The sequence below is a fragment of the Lichenostomus cassidix genome, chromosome 5 (assembly GCF_008360975.1).
Source record: "Lichenostomus cassidix isolate B80296 chromosome 5, HeHo_3.0, whole genome shotgun sequence".
NCBI lineage: Eukaryota > Metazoa > Chordata > Aves > Passeriformes > Meliphagidae > Lichenostomus > Lichenostomus cassidix.
Window position 1 is genome coordinate 61,724,445 of NC_139486.1, and position 15,207 is coordinate 61,739,651.

The window sequence follows — 15,207 nt, forward strand, 5'->3', positions numbered from 1 at the left end:
GAGGGGGAGGCTCTCAGCGGGAAGAAGGCTCTTGTAATCGGAGAGGCTCTTAGAGGGAGGCAGGATGTCACAGACAGGGAAGTTCTCAGAGGGAAGAAGGTTCTCGGAGATGGGGAGGCTTTCAGAGGGAACAAGGTTCTCGATGACAGGGAGGTTCTCAGAGGGATGCAGGTTCTCAGAATTGGAGAGGCTCTCAGAGGGAAGAAGGTTCTTGGAATCAGGGAGCCTCTCAGAAAAAGGTAGGCTGTTGGAAGGAGGGAGGCTCTGGGAGGGCTGGAAGCTTTCAGAGAGAACAGAAGCTCTTGGAATGTCAATTCCTTCAGAGCAATGCACATTCGAGGGAGAGAGCCCCTTGGAAGGGGAACTTGCATATAATTGTAACCAGCTACACTTTTGCTTGTATAGGTAACTGTATTGTTGCCTGAATGGTCATTGTTTGTTAGACTGCCTTGTCATTGTTTACTAGCAGCCAATCTTAATAAGCCACAGTAACTGTGAAGAGGTATAAGAACAGCAGCAGAGAATAATAAAAAAACCTTTCACTTCTTAAAGCTTGGGATTACAACAAGTGTGTGTGTCATTATGTCCTTCTCAACAAAGGGACAGGTTTGTGAGAGCAGAGCAGAGAAAGCACAATTAGCTCCAGCAGGGTGACAGCTATCTCCTTATAATTATAGAATATAATAGAAATGTAACCCCAAAGCCTGTGGCAATAATTCATGGCAATAACTGTACTTTTTTCTCCTGAGGTTTCTGGCAAAGGTGGACCCAAAATGTCTTTGGACCCAGGCAGAAGGAGAAGCAGCAAATGGAGTTGGGAGAGTTTCTGTGAGTCCCTGTGAGACCATGATTTTCTCAAATACTTCCAAATTAGTCTGAATAGGAAAACATAGTGACATTTTTCACATGAGGTTTTTGTGTCAAAAAACAAGATGATTTGAGCAGAGATTTGTTGAAACCTGGAAATATGCTGATGTTAATACTTTTGATAGAAGCAAAGCATATGCATACACTTGGCAGAAGACTATGAAGGGTGAGGAGCTGAATGACACAAGCAGGAAAACATCTGGACATGTGATTTGATTTCACAAGGTGTTACAGATTGATGTCTCAAATGTCCACATGTCAGTGGAGCTGGATCAATATCCTTCAGTGGAAAGGGAAGCTTGTCTTTTGTTCCTAGCTTTGCAGTAGTTTGAGTTTTGCCCAAGCTCAAACTGTGCTGGTTTTGCTGCTGTGTTCAGCCAGAGTAGTACTGTTTGGTAGCTCCCGGAAAAAGCAGCAGAAGCCTGGATTTCTGTCCCTTGGATTGCCTTGCTGTCCAAGACAAGGACTAAAGGTGAGTGCCAGAGCTCCCAGCACTGCCTTGGAAGTCAGGAGTGACTAGCATCTTATGTCCTGGTTCTGCTTAGGAGATTGCTCAGGTGTACACCTAATGTTTTTTGATATCCTTTGACATTATGGATGGAAGGAAAAGCATCCTTCATCTCCCTGCTTTCTGCAATTCCAGGATCAGTCATTACTCCGTCATGGCAGCTAATTATCCTCTGGGATGGGCAGAGGAAATGCTGCCTGAAGTGTGGTTCCAAAGCAGATGTGAGCAAGCTTCCTGCAGAGGTTCAAAGAGCTTGTGACTTACTGAAATACTGAGGCCTGAGCAAGAGCCTTGAGCTGAAGTTGACCTCTGGGTGAGCCTTCAAACCAGATGCTGTATGTGTGTTCTCTCATTAATGAAATGCACAGGATCATTACTGCAAGGATCTCGGTATCTGCTCATTAACAAAAGATGTATTGACCTTTCTGTACTGAGAAGCTGGGCAAGGCCCTGAAATGATCCCTCGGGCCTTGTTGGGAGGTCCATGGTCTAAGGCAACTCCCTGGGATGCTCCCTGAGCCCTGGCCAGGCTTTGGGAGAAACCCAGGAAGAGGCTGAAGCCAGATGTTCCCACACTGGAAGTTGTGTGATCTAGTTTATTGCACGCTGTCCAAGCTGGGCTCTGTCCCAGCACAGTCAGAAGCCTCTTTGCCTGTGGGTGGATTCACCTGCAGGAATTCCCAGTTCTGGCAGGGGCTCTCCAGTGCTTGGCTGTGACAAGGGCTTTCCCAGCTGCTGTGCAGCTCTGGAGGACTATGAAATATTAAGTTCACTGGTGCTGTATCTTTGTAATCCCTGTAGGCAATCTTTGGTAGCAATGCTGAGGTGCATTGCTGAGCTTGTCCTTTGGTAATTCCTTGCTGCTCTGAGCTGTAGTAAATGACATTTAATTCCTGAAATTGGTGTCTGTGGTTTTGGTGCTGACCCTGCCCACTGGCAGAACAAAATTCATGTAGTCTGGCTCTATTAGAAAGAAAAGTCACTTTTCAAATCTAAATGTAAGGAATCGGTCCTGTCTAAAATTCCTGAATGGGATGAGCTTCCCCATAGTTCGCTGGTTCTCAAGTGGTCTATGGTTGGAAGATTGTGTGAACAGTCAGGAAATTAGTTAAAAGAAGCTGAAGCCATGGGTGTATAAAATGCATCCAAAAATTGCATAATAAAAGGGGGAAAAGAACTAGGTTTGGGAAGACAAGGATGGATTTTTCAAACAGTGTATCAGAAGCAGCACCAACAGAAGGAACAAGTGTTGTTGGAATGCTCCCACATGAGGTGACAGGTGTGTGATTTGCACAATCAAATGGTAATGTTACAAATCCAGAATAACCTGCTTGCTGCTGAGTTGGACACGGCAGACTGTAGCCAAAAATTCTGGATGTGGGGTGGTGCAGCAGGAGTGTAAGAAAAGAAGGGGATGAGTGGAGCCAAACCAAGTGAATACAGAGATTGCAGGGGCTGGAGTACAGTGGGATCCTGATAAATGGGATCAAGATGTTTGGGATTCTGTGGATTCTGAGGAGGCTGGTTCCCTGGATGGATTGATAGATGTGAGACTGCCATGGAGATGAAAAATGGAATTCAAGGCTAATGAATAGCAAGTGAGGAGGGATGTGATAGAGGATTATAGTCAGCGTGAAGTAAATCACACAATGGAATTGTTTAAGCAAAGACTGAGCAAGTCCCTGCTCCTTGGGTGGTGTGTTACAGCCAGGGAGCATCAGGGTAACCCTGGATTCAGGAGACTCTTAAGAAGTTCATAATCTTGAGCTCAGATTTGTTTGTGCAAGATGCATTTTGAATTAATGTTTACAATCCTGATTTGTCCACTTGGGCTGCTCAGGGATGTGACACTGAATATCCTACAGAAAATGATTGGCCAGGACCCAAAGGTCAGTGGTGTTCTTTGTGAGACTGTATACAAGGAATAAAGGAGGAAGGGATGAAATTGGCTATTTTACAGGGAAGCATGCTTATAAGAGAAATGGCCTGAAGTTGCATCAGCGGAGGCTTAGGGTGGATATTAGAAAAAGGTTCTTCCCCCAGAGGGTGGCTGGGCACTGGAACAGGATCCCCAGGGCAGTGGGCACTGCACCAAGCCTGGCAGAGCTCAAAGGAGTGATTTGAACAATGCTCTTGGGCACATGGTGTGACTCTTGGGGATGGTCCTGTGTGGGGCTGAGAGATGGACTGTGTGATCCTTGTGAATCCCTTCCAGCTCAGCATATGCTGTGATTCTCCTGGATTCTTGCAGCCAGTCTTCATAGAATCCTGGAATGGTTTGGTTTGGAAGAGACCTGAAAGCTCATCTTGTTCCACACCCCTGCCATGGGCAGGGACACCTTTCAGTAGACCAGGTTTCTCCAGCCTGGCCTTGAACACTTCCAGAGATGGGACAGGTGAGCTGTGGTTTGGGCATAAGGAATTTAGAATGGGTAGAAAGGTGGTTCATCATCTCTGATGCCTGGAACTGCTCATGGCTACCAGCTCCCATGGGATTGTGCCCCACCAGTGAGGTCCCCCTCAGCTCCCTGGTGTTACAAGGCCAAACATGGCATTTGTGGAGCTGAAAAATCTCAAAAAGTGCACAACAATTGGACACAACCGGTGCAGTGTTGCTCTGTCATTGCTCTAGGGAAACCCTGACACCCTGCAGCTCCCTCGAGGTGAGATCATCTCCTCTGGGCAATTGCCTCGAAATTAGAATCTCAGAGAAGAGATAACAACCCACTTTGGGCTTTGTCATTCTCTTGGGGCTCCAAGAGTCCCCAGATCCCCAAATTACATGGAATAACAAAGGTGTTTGCTGACAAGGGTATATTTTCAAACTCCCTTCCGGAGCTCCAGGCAGGTGCACCTAACATTCACCTCCAAGAGCACCAGGAGGAAAGCAGGGAGAGTGCAGAGGTATAGGAGAGGATCACCCTGGAGAACCATGAGCCAGAACAGCACACGCTGAGCCATCTATCTCCTCTTGTTTTCTCTTGCCAAGAAGAAACACCTTCAGTTTTCATCTCAGGTCCTACCTGGAGGCTCCTGGGCTCCAGTTCCTCATTGGACTCTGAGTTTAGCACCAAATCCAGGTGATGCACAGCAGGTGTGTGGTGAGGACACCCCGTTGGAATGCTTGCTCTGGAAACTTCTCCTCACTGACCACAAAGGGCTCCTGGATGAGGACTGCAATATTTCCTGTAAGGAACACTTGTGGATCTTACCATTGCTGATATAAGGCACATCCAAAAGGTGATTTTTAAAATATTTTCCCAAAATATTATTTTCAGGAGGAGGTTGCTCAGATTTGTGTGTTGCACACTTTCATTTGAGGGCTGCAGGAGCAGGGTAAAGAGCTGGGAGAATCTTTTAGAGCCAAAAGAGTGTGTCTAGGAGGGAGGAGAGGCTTCATAGTCAGGAAGCTTTAGATGCCCCTGGATCTCTGGAAGTGTTCAAGGCCAGGTTGGAGGGGGCTTGGAGCAACCTGGTCTAATGGAACATGTCCCTGCACATGGAGTGGGGGTGGAATGAGGTGGTCTTCAAGATCCCTTCCAACCCAAACACTTCTGGGACTCGGTAGAAAAGACAGACAAAGCAGGTGTTAGGCAGATGTCAACACACGAATGAAGAATCAATTCAGTGCTGTCTTTTACAGGTGTTATTGGGTTTCTCCATGTTACAGGTTGTGCTGGATGATCTCAAAGTCCCAGAGTGAACACACACAGGGGATCAAAGGCAGCACTAAGGTAAAGCTACTCAGGGTTGTGTAACCAACAGCTTCTCCCTAACTGTGCCTTGACTTCCGCCCAGGTTTTCCTAATTAATCTGTACCTAAACTCTCACTTTAGATCCTGTAGGGTTGTCTCCAAGAAGATCCCACTGGAAAGAGGGCTTTCCTCCTGGAAGAAATGTCCAGCAAGGAGTTCACAGAGAGAACACCCTTTGAAGGAATATCAGGATGGAATTGCACCCAACCAACAGAGTTCATCTTGGGGGGTTTCACCGAGGACCCGGTGACTCAGGTTGCCCAATTCCTGCTGTTCCTGTTCATCTACCTTGTCACCATGCTGGGAAACCTGGGGTTGATGGCCTTGATCAGAGTCAGTCCCACTCTCCACTCCCCCATGTATTATTTCCTGGGCAACCTGGCTTTTGTGAACCTCTGCACTTCCACCGTTGTCACCCCCAGGATGTTGATTGGAGTTTTGTTGAGGAGGAAGGGAATCAGCTATGCTGAGTGCATGGCTCAGGTGTTCAGTTTTGACCTGTTTGGGATCACTGAGTGCTTTCTGCTGGCTACAATGGCCTATGACCGATACATGGCCATTTGCCACCCCCTGCTCTACCCCCTTGTCATGTCCCCAGAGCGCTGCTTCCGCCTGGTCACTGGGTGCTACCTTGTGGGGCTGACCAATGGTGTGGTACAAACCATCAGCATGTTCAGCTTGTTCTTCTGCGGCTCCAGCACCATCCATCTGTTCTTCTGTGACATTTCTGTGCTGATCTCACTCTCCACCTCTGACAACACCCTCAACCTCATCATCCAGAGGACTTCATCATCTTTGCTCGGTGTTGCCAGCATCCTGGTGATCCTGGTGTCCTACATGGCCATCATCCCCACCATCCTGAACATTAGATCAGCCCAGGGCAAGCACAAAGCCTTCTCCACCTGTGCCTCCCACCTCATCACTGTCAGCACCTTCTATGGGGCATTGATTTTCATGTACGTAATCCCCAGGTCAGGCACCTCCAGGGGAGGAGATAAATGGGCTGCTGTGCTCTATACCATGGTGACCCCCATGCTGAACCCCTGGATCTACAGCCTGAGGAACCAGGAGGTGAAGGAGGCTTTTAGGAGACTCATGAAAATTAAATAAAATAAGCTTGGATGTTGCAACTTAATGACTAAATAAAATGGAGATGCTGGTGATATCCTGGGAGTTTTGTTAAATATCTCAGAGGGACATTTTCGGTGTCTTTTGCACTTTGACTTAGATGGTGTGCTGGTTGATTCCATATCAGCTGAGAAGAACAATTTCACTCCAATTCTTGTGTTTGGATGAGGTTTGGAGCAGCCTGGTCCAGTGGAAGGTGTTCTTCTTCTTGGCAGGGCAGCAGAACTGGATGAGCCTTAAGGTCCTTCCAACCCAAACCATTCCAAGATTCTGTGACAGATTTGGTGTAAATGTTTTGGTGTACTAGTATTGCATATGTGAAAAACACAAAAATCTCCCAGTTTGTGTATTTTCTCATCCTGTGCCAGGTCCATGCTGAAATCCAGAGTGATGGGGCTCTCCTAGAGAGATGGAATAGCGAGGGTGGAACTAATCCTTGGTTGGATTAAATCCAGCCAGGATCAATGTAGTTTGCTGATTTATTAATGACACTGTGTTGGTTTGAAAACAAACCAGTGGGAGATCACAAGTCAAGATTGAAATTAAAAATAAGTGAAATAATACAAGGAAAAGCACTGACAAAGTCAGATACAACCTAACACCCTGTTAGGGTGGTAGTAGCAGTCCAACTGAAGTAGTCCAGTTGAAGCGGTGATCCTGTGAAGGTCTAGTCTCCAGCTGAAGATCCAGTGGTAGCTCTGGTCCTCTGGGAACCCAGTAGACAGGGCTAGCTCAGGCAGTTCCAAGGCCAGGTTATATCCAGGTGGGAACACCTGGCTCCTCCCTCCTGGGCAGAGCATCTCACAATGGGATGAGATAAGTCCATGAGTCACACGGTGGGTCCCTGATGGCCCATTGCCTGTCATGCGGGGTGGGTCATTAGCAAGTGATAATAGCTAACGGATGGCCCATTGCCTGTCATCCGGAGTGGGTGATAGCAGCTAATGGCCCACAGCTGGTGGTAATAGAATACTTAACTACATCAATATTGCAACCTAGGACAGACACACAGTTCACAGGCACTCAGGGTCAATCAGCTGAATCCTTTGTTCCCAAAGCTTGCTGATAATTTCCTGGTTATTATTTAATCCAGCTGCCTGCATAAATCCCCCTGGGCTGTTCATGCTCCTGTTCCTCTCTTTTTGGCTCTGCTGACCCCCACGGCAGTGACCCCAAAGATCCTCAACTCACATCCCCAGATATGGAGACAATGTCCTCAAGTTGCACCAGCAGTGGTTTAGGTTGGATAGAGGGAAAATTCCTCCATGGAAAGGGCTGTCCAGCCCTGGAACAGGCTGTCCAGGGCAGTGGTGGAATCCCCATCCCTGGAGGGATTTAAAAGCTGTGTGGATGTGGTGGCCTGGGCAGTGCTGGGGGAATGGTGGGACTTGGTGATCCTAGAGGACTTTTCCAGCCTAACCAATTCCCTGACTCTGTGATCAGGACCATGAACTGGGACCTCTGTGTGTAACTCCTGCTGTTCTCCCACCCTTCTGATCCTCTGCAGCTGTCCTACTCAGGACATTGCTTAATTTACGTGCAGGAAAGATTGTACATATTTTCTTTAAATAAAATGAAAGACTATTTTAATGTTTCATTTAAAACATCAAACCTCCATAATTATTCAGAAAACATTAAGACACTTAAACCATAAGCCCCAGAACAACTCTCCTTCCTCCAGGGCCTTAAAACCATTGTTTGGTGATAAGATATTCAATAATTTTTTAAAAACATATGAAAAATATTTAATATCTGAATAATATTTTGAGTAGCCATTCAATGACTTTGTGTCCCACTGGTCTTACCTTGACCATCACCTGACCTTTAAACAGGAACATGAGCCCACAATGACTGAAACCCCAAGTCTGTGGCCATGGTGCCATTGCTTCTGTGAGCTGTGGCTTTGTGCTGGAGCTGCTGCTCTCAAACCCAAAAGGTTTTGGCTCTTTGTGCAGGTGGGGATTGGTAAAATGGGGTGGAACTGTGTCTGTCTTCTGTAGTCAAGCATTTGACCATGAGAAGAGCTGGAATCACCACGTGGGAAGGAGATGGAACATCCAGCTTTGATGTTTCCTCCTGATGGACACACTTTTCTCATGGGTTATCCTGTGTCCCTGCCCAGGGCAGGGGCTTGGAATGAGATGAACTTTAAGGTCCCTTCCAGCCCCAGCCATTCCAGGATTCTCTGGCCAGTGAAGATGACTGCAGCTGAGTCTCCTGCAGCCATTTTGAAGCACACATCTTCATTTTCATCTTCATCTTCATTTTCATCTTCATCTTCATTTTCATCTGTTCTGATTACAACTACTGTGGGACAATTTCCTTCTTTTATGGGTAAAAAAAAATAAATTTTTCTCTTTGCTCTCATAAACATGATTGTGACTCTCTTTGACACCTGGTTCTGACTGTCTGGGTTTTCAGATATCAGGATGTCCCATATCATTGAAAAAGTAAATTGCAGCAGACGAGTTCCTGATGGACTTTGCCTTCTTCCCAATGAGCCCTTGCAGCACTTGTTCAAATCCTGATCTGTCTCCCAATCCTCTAATCTCCATTTCTTGCACCAGTTCTTTTTAATTCCCTGTGATACCAAGAGATAAATGATATATTTTAAGAGATTAATTTATATATTTTCAGTAAAAAATTTAAATCTGCATATATTTAATTACATATATACAAAGAAGTGGGACATAAAACCTCACACTTCCATTGAACTTCCTGAAAGTCGTGGTGTTTATTTACCAGTGCAAGTCTCCTCCTTATGGAGCTGCTTCCACAGTCATTAATTTCCACAGGAAATAATTCCACTGAGTGGGCAGTGACCAAACTCAAGGCCCAAGCATGCTCAAGGAGCAGAGAGCCATCTTCTGGCATCTCCCATGGTTTCTGGTGGAATTTCCCGCCACTGCTCTCTATCCTGTCATTTTGATCCTATTTTGGTTTTATTATTAAATTGGTTTTGCTTAGTTTTGGGTAATTGTGTGATTTCCCCTCTAAAATAAATCATGAGGCACAGAGGAAGGAAGGAAGAACAAATGGTGGGAACTACAGTGAAACTGAGCCCAGAAGCCAAGAAGAGAGGCAGGAATGCTGACCAGGAGCAAATATGGGGTAGAAGCATTTACAGCACCCCTGAATTATTTTGGCTGGAAAAGCCTTTTAAGATCATGGAGTCCAGCTGCTAAGCCAGCAGTAACCCGTGTCTGAGCTCAGCCTGTAGGTGGGAATTTCATCTCAGGGGTGAGAGCTGAGAGCCTCTTCCAGAGCCTAATGGGGCTCCAGGAGAGCTGCAGAGGGACTCTGGACAAGGGTCTGGAGTGACAGGATGAGGGGGAATAGCTTCAAACTGTCAGAGCATTTAGATTGGATATGGGGAAGGAATTCTCCCATGTGAGGCTGGGGAGGCCCTGGCACAGGTTTCCCCAAGAATCTGTGGCTGTCCCTGGATCCCTGCAAGAGTTCCAGGCCAGGTTGGACAAGGCTTGGAGCAGCCTGGGATAGTGGGAAGCATCCCAGCCCTTGGAAGTGGGTTGGAATGGGATGAGCTTGAAGGTGCCTCAACACAGTCACAATCCCACCACACTGACCCTGCAGCTCTTTGTCTCCTGGATGTGGCAAACAAAGAAGCTGGAGAAGTTCACTTTGTCTTTAACAAGGAAGAAAGTTTCTCCATGGATTCCCCTTGCTAATGAGTCTCCCGTGGCTCGTTAAGAAGGATGACAGAAGTTGTTTAAAAACCTTCTGAGAAGCTTCCTTGATGATTAGGAAACTTTCTTGGCAAAGCCCAGAAGATCTTGTTAAGCTGATAATTCCTTGAAGGGTGGTTGGTCTCCCAGGATCACTTCTTGCTCTGAGAATGGGAACGGCATCACTTGTAGTGGAAATAGCTGTGAGCACCTGGATGGTGGCACCTGGAGCTCAGGGCCCACTGGTGGGATGGTGGTGGGATCTGGAGCTCAGACCTGCTGGTGGGCTTTCTTAATTCTTCCTTTCAACCTGAAAATCTTGAACTGAAGGAGAGTGGACTTAGATTGCATAGTGGGGAAAAATTCCTCCCTGTGAAGGTGGTGAGGCACAGGTTTCCCTGAGAAGCTGTGGCTTCCCCATCCCTGGAAGTGTTGTAGGCCATGCTGGACAGGGCTTGGAGCAACCTGGTCTAGTGGAAGGTGTTCCTGCCCATGGCAGGGGGTTGGAATGGGATGAGCTTTAAATTCCCTTCCCACCCAACTTTGATATCAAAAGTTTCTCTCTTACCAAGCCCTTTCTCATTTCATTACATTTATTCCAACTCTTTTAATCCAGTCCAGATCCACCTTTCCCAGGTAGAAGCCCCCAGACCTAAAACATTTTTTCTCCTGCTGTTTGTTTCCAGAAAGGAAAGACACTGTTCACCATCTATTAACTTTTCAAAAGGAATTTAATTCTTTTTGTGGGGCACAATAAAAAGAGGATTGTCAAATACATTAATGGCAAAAGAGAGTGTGGGAATAAAATCAGCTCCTAGCAGGGTGTAGACGGTGACCTCACAAACAGGAACAGAAACACTGTACAGGTGTTAAATGCATTCTTACAGGTGTTTAGTGCATTCTTTGCCTCTGTCTTCAACACTCCATTCCCAGTGGGAAACATATATTGTCCCATGGGACACTGCAAAGTCCTTGAGATAGGCAAGCCCTGCTCAGCAGAAACCAAACCACCCCTGTGTGATCCACAGCATTCCCATCATGAATCCCAACCCAGCATGTGCCAGCCATTGGGAAGTCCTGAACCCTATCCCAGTCAAAACCAGAGCACTGGGAGCACCAGGAGAGCTCCTCGGGAAATCCTGATTTCTGTAGAACAGAGGCATTGCAGAAGTTGTTGAGCTGATAACAGAAACCTCTTCCTAGCCCTCAACAGTCATGTCTGGAGAGATCCCAAGAGATAAAGAAGGTTTAACTTCCTTTATCTCTGGAGAATCTTCTCAGGTACAGAGTACTGGGTGTTTCCTGTTGTCATTACTGCATTGTCCTGGGAGCCATGGGGTGAACACTGGTGCCACCAAGAATCCTTTCTGATGTGCCTCATGCTCCAGGAAATGCTTCACTGCAACAGGCTGAGCTCCTGTTATTACTTCCAGGCTTTATTTCAACATGGGTATCTTCAGGGATGAGCCACGTTCACAGATCCCTGAGGGAGGCAGGGCTGTGACGGCACAAAGGGGCTGAGCGCCGGCGTGAGGCGGGGCTGCCATGTCACAGGGCTCTGCTGGCCCACAGTGACCTCTGGCACTGTGAGGTCACAAAGCCGTGCCTCAGCTATATAAGAGGGGCCAGCAGGCGCAGCTGCCAGTGCAGTTGCGACGGGACGTGCCGGAGCCATGTGTGACGGTGGCGTCCTTATGACTGCGCTTTTCCTGCTGCTGGCCGCTGTGGCTGTCTGGTGGGCTCTTGGCCACCGACAACCATGGAGGCAGCACGCAAGGAAAGAGGAGATCCCTAAGCGTGCCGGGGTCCAAGCCAGAGGCTCACGGAGGAGCCGAGGAGCCCCTGTAGCTCCCAGGTGCTCCAGGCCTCGGGCGACCCCAGGCAAGCGGCCACGTGTTCCCGCCAGCCCCCTGGCCAGCCCCTGCAGCTGCGGCCCCTGCCTGGCTGTGGCCCAGCAGCTGCGGGAAAGCATGCTGCTGCTGTGGGCTCGCAATGGGACACGTGAGCCACTTTATTCGGGGATGTGGCAGGCACTGTGGAAAGAGCTGGAGGAGCTGCTGAAGCGAGGCCACCTGCCCTGCTGTGGCTCGTGCAGCTCCTCCAGGAGCCTCCATCCCTGCAAGAGGCGTCTCCCAGCAAGAACCACCATCCCTGGGAGAGCCTCAGCCCTTGCAAGGATGGCACACCGTCAGAGATCAGCCATCCGTGCAAGAGCCTCCGGCTGTCAGAGATCCTCCACCGTGCCAGGAGCCTCTGTTATCTCTGACAGCCTCCAGCCCTGCCAGAGGCTCAGCGAGACCTGTCAGCCTGCAGCAGGTGCAGAGCCCGCGGACAGGTCTCCCAGCTCCCCTGGACTCCTGGACGTGACCGAGACGGGCTCATCCCCGAGCGCTGCTGTGGTCAGGGAAAGCCCGCAAGTCCAAGTGGGAGCCCAGCCCGAGGCACGGGAGCCTTCCCAGGAGCAGGTGGCGGAGCAGCAGGTGTGCCGGAGCCAGCAGTTGCCGGCCCCCGGCAGCCAGGAGGCTGTGCCGGCTGTGCCAGCTGGCAACAGCCCGTGCCTGGCGGCGGAGACGATGGCCAAGAGACCGAGGAGGTTCCTGCGTCTCCAGGAAGCTGCTCCCAGGCGGCCACCGCGGATCACAGAGGCCTTTGCAATAGCAGGTGAGATCTTGGGAGCAGCTGGGTGAGGCTCCCGCGGGGCTCCTGAGGGACAGCCCCAGGCCAGGCCAGGCTCCCCGAGAGCCGCCTAGTCCCTGGCTGCTTCCAGTGCCTCTGACGGGCTGCTTTTGGGCGTCCAAAAACGCCTCTCTGCTGTGCAGCCGCTCCTGGGACGCCCCTGCGGCAAGAAGCCTCGGGCTGTAGCCCCGGCTGTCCCGAACAGCAGCGTCCAGCCCACGACGCCGGGGACAGCGTCGGTGCCGCCCCGCCCCGCGGCCCTGCGGCTCCTGCAGCCAGCTGTGCGCGCTACCCTGGCCCAGCCGTGCCGCTCGCCAGCCCCACGGCTGCCAGGCGCTGGCCGCTGCCCGGCGCGCAGCAGGAAGCAGGTGAGAGCGAGGTGGCCCGCGGTGGCCCGGCGTGCTTCACTGGCGGGCACTCGGGGCTGGGGGGCCCCGGGCGGAAGGCTGATGGCTCGCTCTCTCTCTCGGCCTTTGGCAGGGCGAAAGAAGCAGCGGCAGGAGCTCTACTGGCTGGGCCCGCAGCTGGGGCGCGGTGGCTGCGGCACCGTCTTCTCGGGGAGCCGCCTCTCGGACAGGAGCCCGGTAAGCGGGCGGGACGGCCGGGCGTGGCAGGAGGGCCGGGCCGGGGTTGGGGCCGGGGCCGGGCGGGGCTGGAGCTCAGCCCGCCTCTCGCTCTGTGGGCTTGCAGGTGGCCATCAAACGCGTGCCCCGGGAGAGCGTGCTGCGGTGGGGCGAGCTGGTGAGTGAGCGGGGCCGGCGGGACGGAGCGGAGCGGGGCGCGGCGGGCAGGGCTAAGGCCGGCGCCCCGAGGCTGGGAGGCGGGAGATGGCGGGGGGAGCGGGCGTGGGCTCGGCGAGCGAGCCGGAGGGAGCACGGCGGGCCCGGGGATGCCGGCGATGCCGGACAGCGGTGGAGTGGCCGGGCAGGGGGGCACCCCCCCCGAGCGTGCCCTGGGCGGGAGGAAGCCCAAGCCCCAGGGAGGCTGCCCAAGGGGGCACTGGGGCATGGCAGGCAGGGGGCAGCAGAGCTCCAGGGCAGCATCAGGCCTGCTGGAGGCGTTTTCTCCTCCTCACAGCCCGACGGTACCCGTGTTCCCATGGAGATCGTGCTGATGGAGAAGGTGGGCTCCGGCTGCCGCAACATCATCCAGCTCCTCGACTGGTTTGAGCTGCCTGACAGCTTCATGCTGGTCATGGAGCGTCCGGAGCCATCGCAGGATCTCCTGCACTTCCTGATGGAGCGGGAGTTCCTGTGCGAGGAGGTGGCGCGCCGGCTTTTCCGCCAGGTGCTGGAGGCCGTGCGGCACTGCACCGCCTGCAGCGTCCTGCACCGGGACATCAAGCCCTCCAACCTCCTCGTGGAGCCGGAGAGCGGCGAGCTGAAGCTCATCGACTTCGGGAGCGGCACCTTTCTCCAGGAGCAGCCCTTCACACAGTTTGCCGGTGAGCCCACGGCCGGGGCCCTGCTCCCAGCGCCAGGCATTGCACGGCCCCATTCCTTCCCTCCTGGCCTGCGGCACTCAGCCGGCTGCCCTTTGGCTGCCCTTTGGCTGCCCTTTGGCACGGGGCGGATGCTGTGCCCCAGGATGCTCTGCTGTGCTGCCGGCCCTGCCGACAGAGCACGGCTGCAAAAGCCAAGCCCCAGCCGCTCGGCTCGGCAGGCCCATGAGGGCTTGGGCTGCATGGTTGCCCTTCTTTGCTTGCTGGCAGAATGGCTTCTTGGCTTTGGCCAGGCTGCTGGAGCAGGGGCTGCAGCCTTGGGGGGAAGCTGTGGCCACCACTGCAGGCCCTGGCTCAGCCAGGAGGCTGGGCCCAGGCTCTGCAAGCCAACAGCCTGCGCCCAGACAATGCTGCCCTTCTCCCTTAGGAACACCCGTGTACAGCCCGCCCGAGTGGATCCTCCATGGCTGCTACCACGGCCATTCGGCGACCATCTGGTCCCTGGGCGTGCTGCTGTACGTCATGCTCTTTGGGAACATCCCCTTCCACAAGGACCGTGACATCGTGTCGGGGCAGCTCTGCTTCAGGCGGCAGGTCTCTCCAGGTTGGTATCCGGCCTCAAGAAGGCACTTTTTGGCACGTGGCTGCGCACAGCCCAGCGTGGCCCAGCTCACGCAGCTCGGCGGCAGGTGGACGTGCCGTCAAGGGCTGGATGTGCCGCGGGAGGCGGCCCGTGACGGGGCCGGTCAGCGTGGCACGCCGGGCTGAAGGAGGTGGCGCCGCTTCCTGCCGTGCCGCTCTCCCGCCAAGGGCAGAGCGGGCCGGGCGGCTGGCACGGCTCTGAGCGCACGCAGCACTGCCTGGGCCCTGCGGGCACTGGGAGCGGCTGGGCAGGAGCCTTCGGCAAGTGACGAAGGGCCCTTTCTGGCTTCTCTCCGCAGAGTGCCAGCAGCTGATCCGCTGGTGCTTGTCCAAGCACCCCGCGGACAGGCCGGCGCTGGAGGAGATCTCGCGCCACCCTTGGGTGCTGGGCAGGTGTCTTTGATGCCTTGCCGCAGCCTCTGCAGCACCCACTTCCCCAGTCCCACGCAGGACTGAGGACCCGAAAAATAAAACAACAACAAACCCATTTGGTGGTGTCAAGTG

The 15,207-nt window shown here is 52.2% G+C and overlaps 2 protein-coding genes across 2 annotated transcripts; both read left to right on the plus strand.

Moving 5' to 3' along the window:
* Positions 1-5,271: 5,271 nt before the first annotated feature.
* On the plus strand, positions 5,272-6,240 carry LOC146436948 (olfactory receptor-like protein COR4). The gene has a single exon (XM_085063762.1). It carries the CDS (start codon positions 5,272-5,274, stop codon positions 6,238-6,240), a length of 969 nt encoding a protein of 322 aa, XP_084919888.1.
* A 5,362-nt stretch (positions 6,241-11,602) lies between these two features.
* On the plus strand, positions 11,603-15,169 carry LOC146436949 (uncharacterized). The gene is made up of 7 exons (XM_085063374.1): positions 11,603-12,605; positions 12,764-12,999; positions 13,109-13,204; positions 13,311-13,361; positions 13,698-14,064; positions 14,489-14,665; positions 15,003-15,169. Exons 1-7 carry the CDS (start codon positions 11,618-11,620, stop codon positions 15,104-15,106), a joined length of 2,019 nt encoding a protein of 672 aa, XP_084919500.1. The 5' UTR covers positions 11,603-11,617; the 3' UTR covers positions 15,107-15,169.
* The last annotated feature ends 38 nt before the right edge of the window (positions 15,170-15,207 follow it).

Excerpts from the sequence above, each read along its gene's own strand:
- LOC146436948 (XM_085063762.1), top strand. The coding sequence starts at position 5,272 with ATGTCCAGCAAGGAGTTCACAGAGAGAACACCCTTTGAAGGAATATCA.
- LOC146436949 (XM_085063374.1), top strand. The coding sequence starts at position 11,618 with ATGTGTGACGGTGGCGTCCTTATGACTGCGCTTTTCCTGCTGCTGGCC. Across the intron at positions 12,606-12,763 it reads AGAGGCCTTTGCAATAGCAG|CCGCTCCTGGGACGCCCCTG; the intron begins GTGAGATCTTGG and ends TCTGCTGTGCAG. Across the intron at positions 13,362-13,697 it reads TGCTGCGGTGGGGCGAGCTG|CCCGACGGTACCCGTGTTCC; the intron begins GTGAGTGAGCGG and ends TCCTCCTCACAG.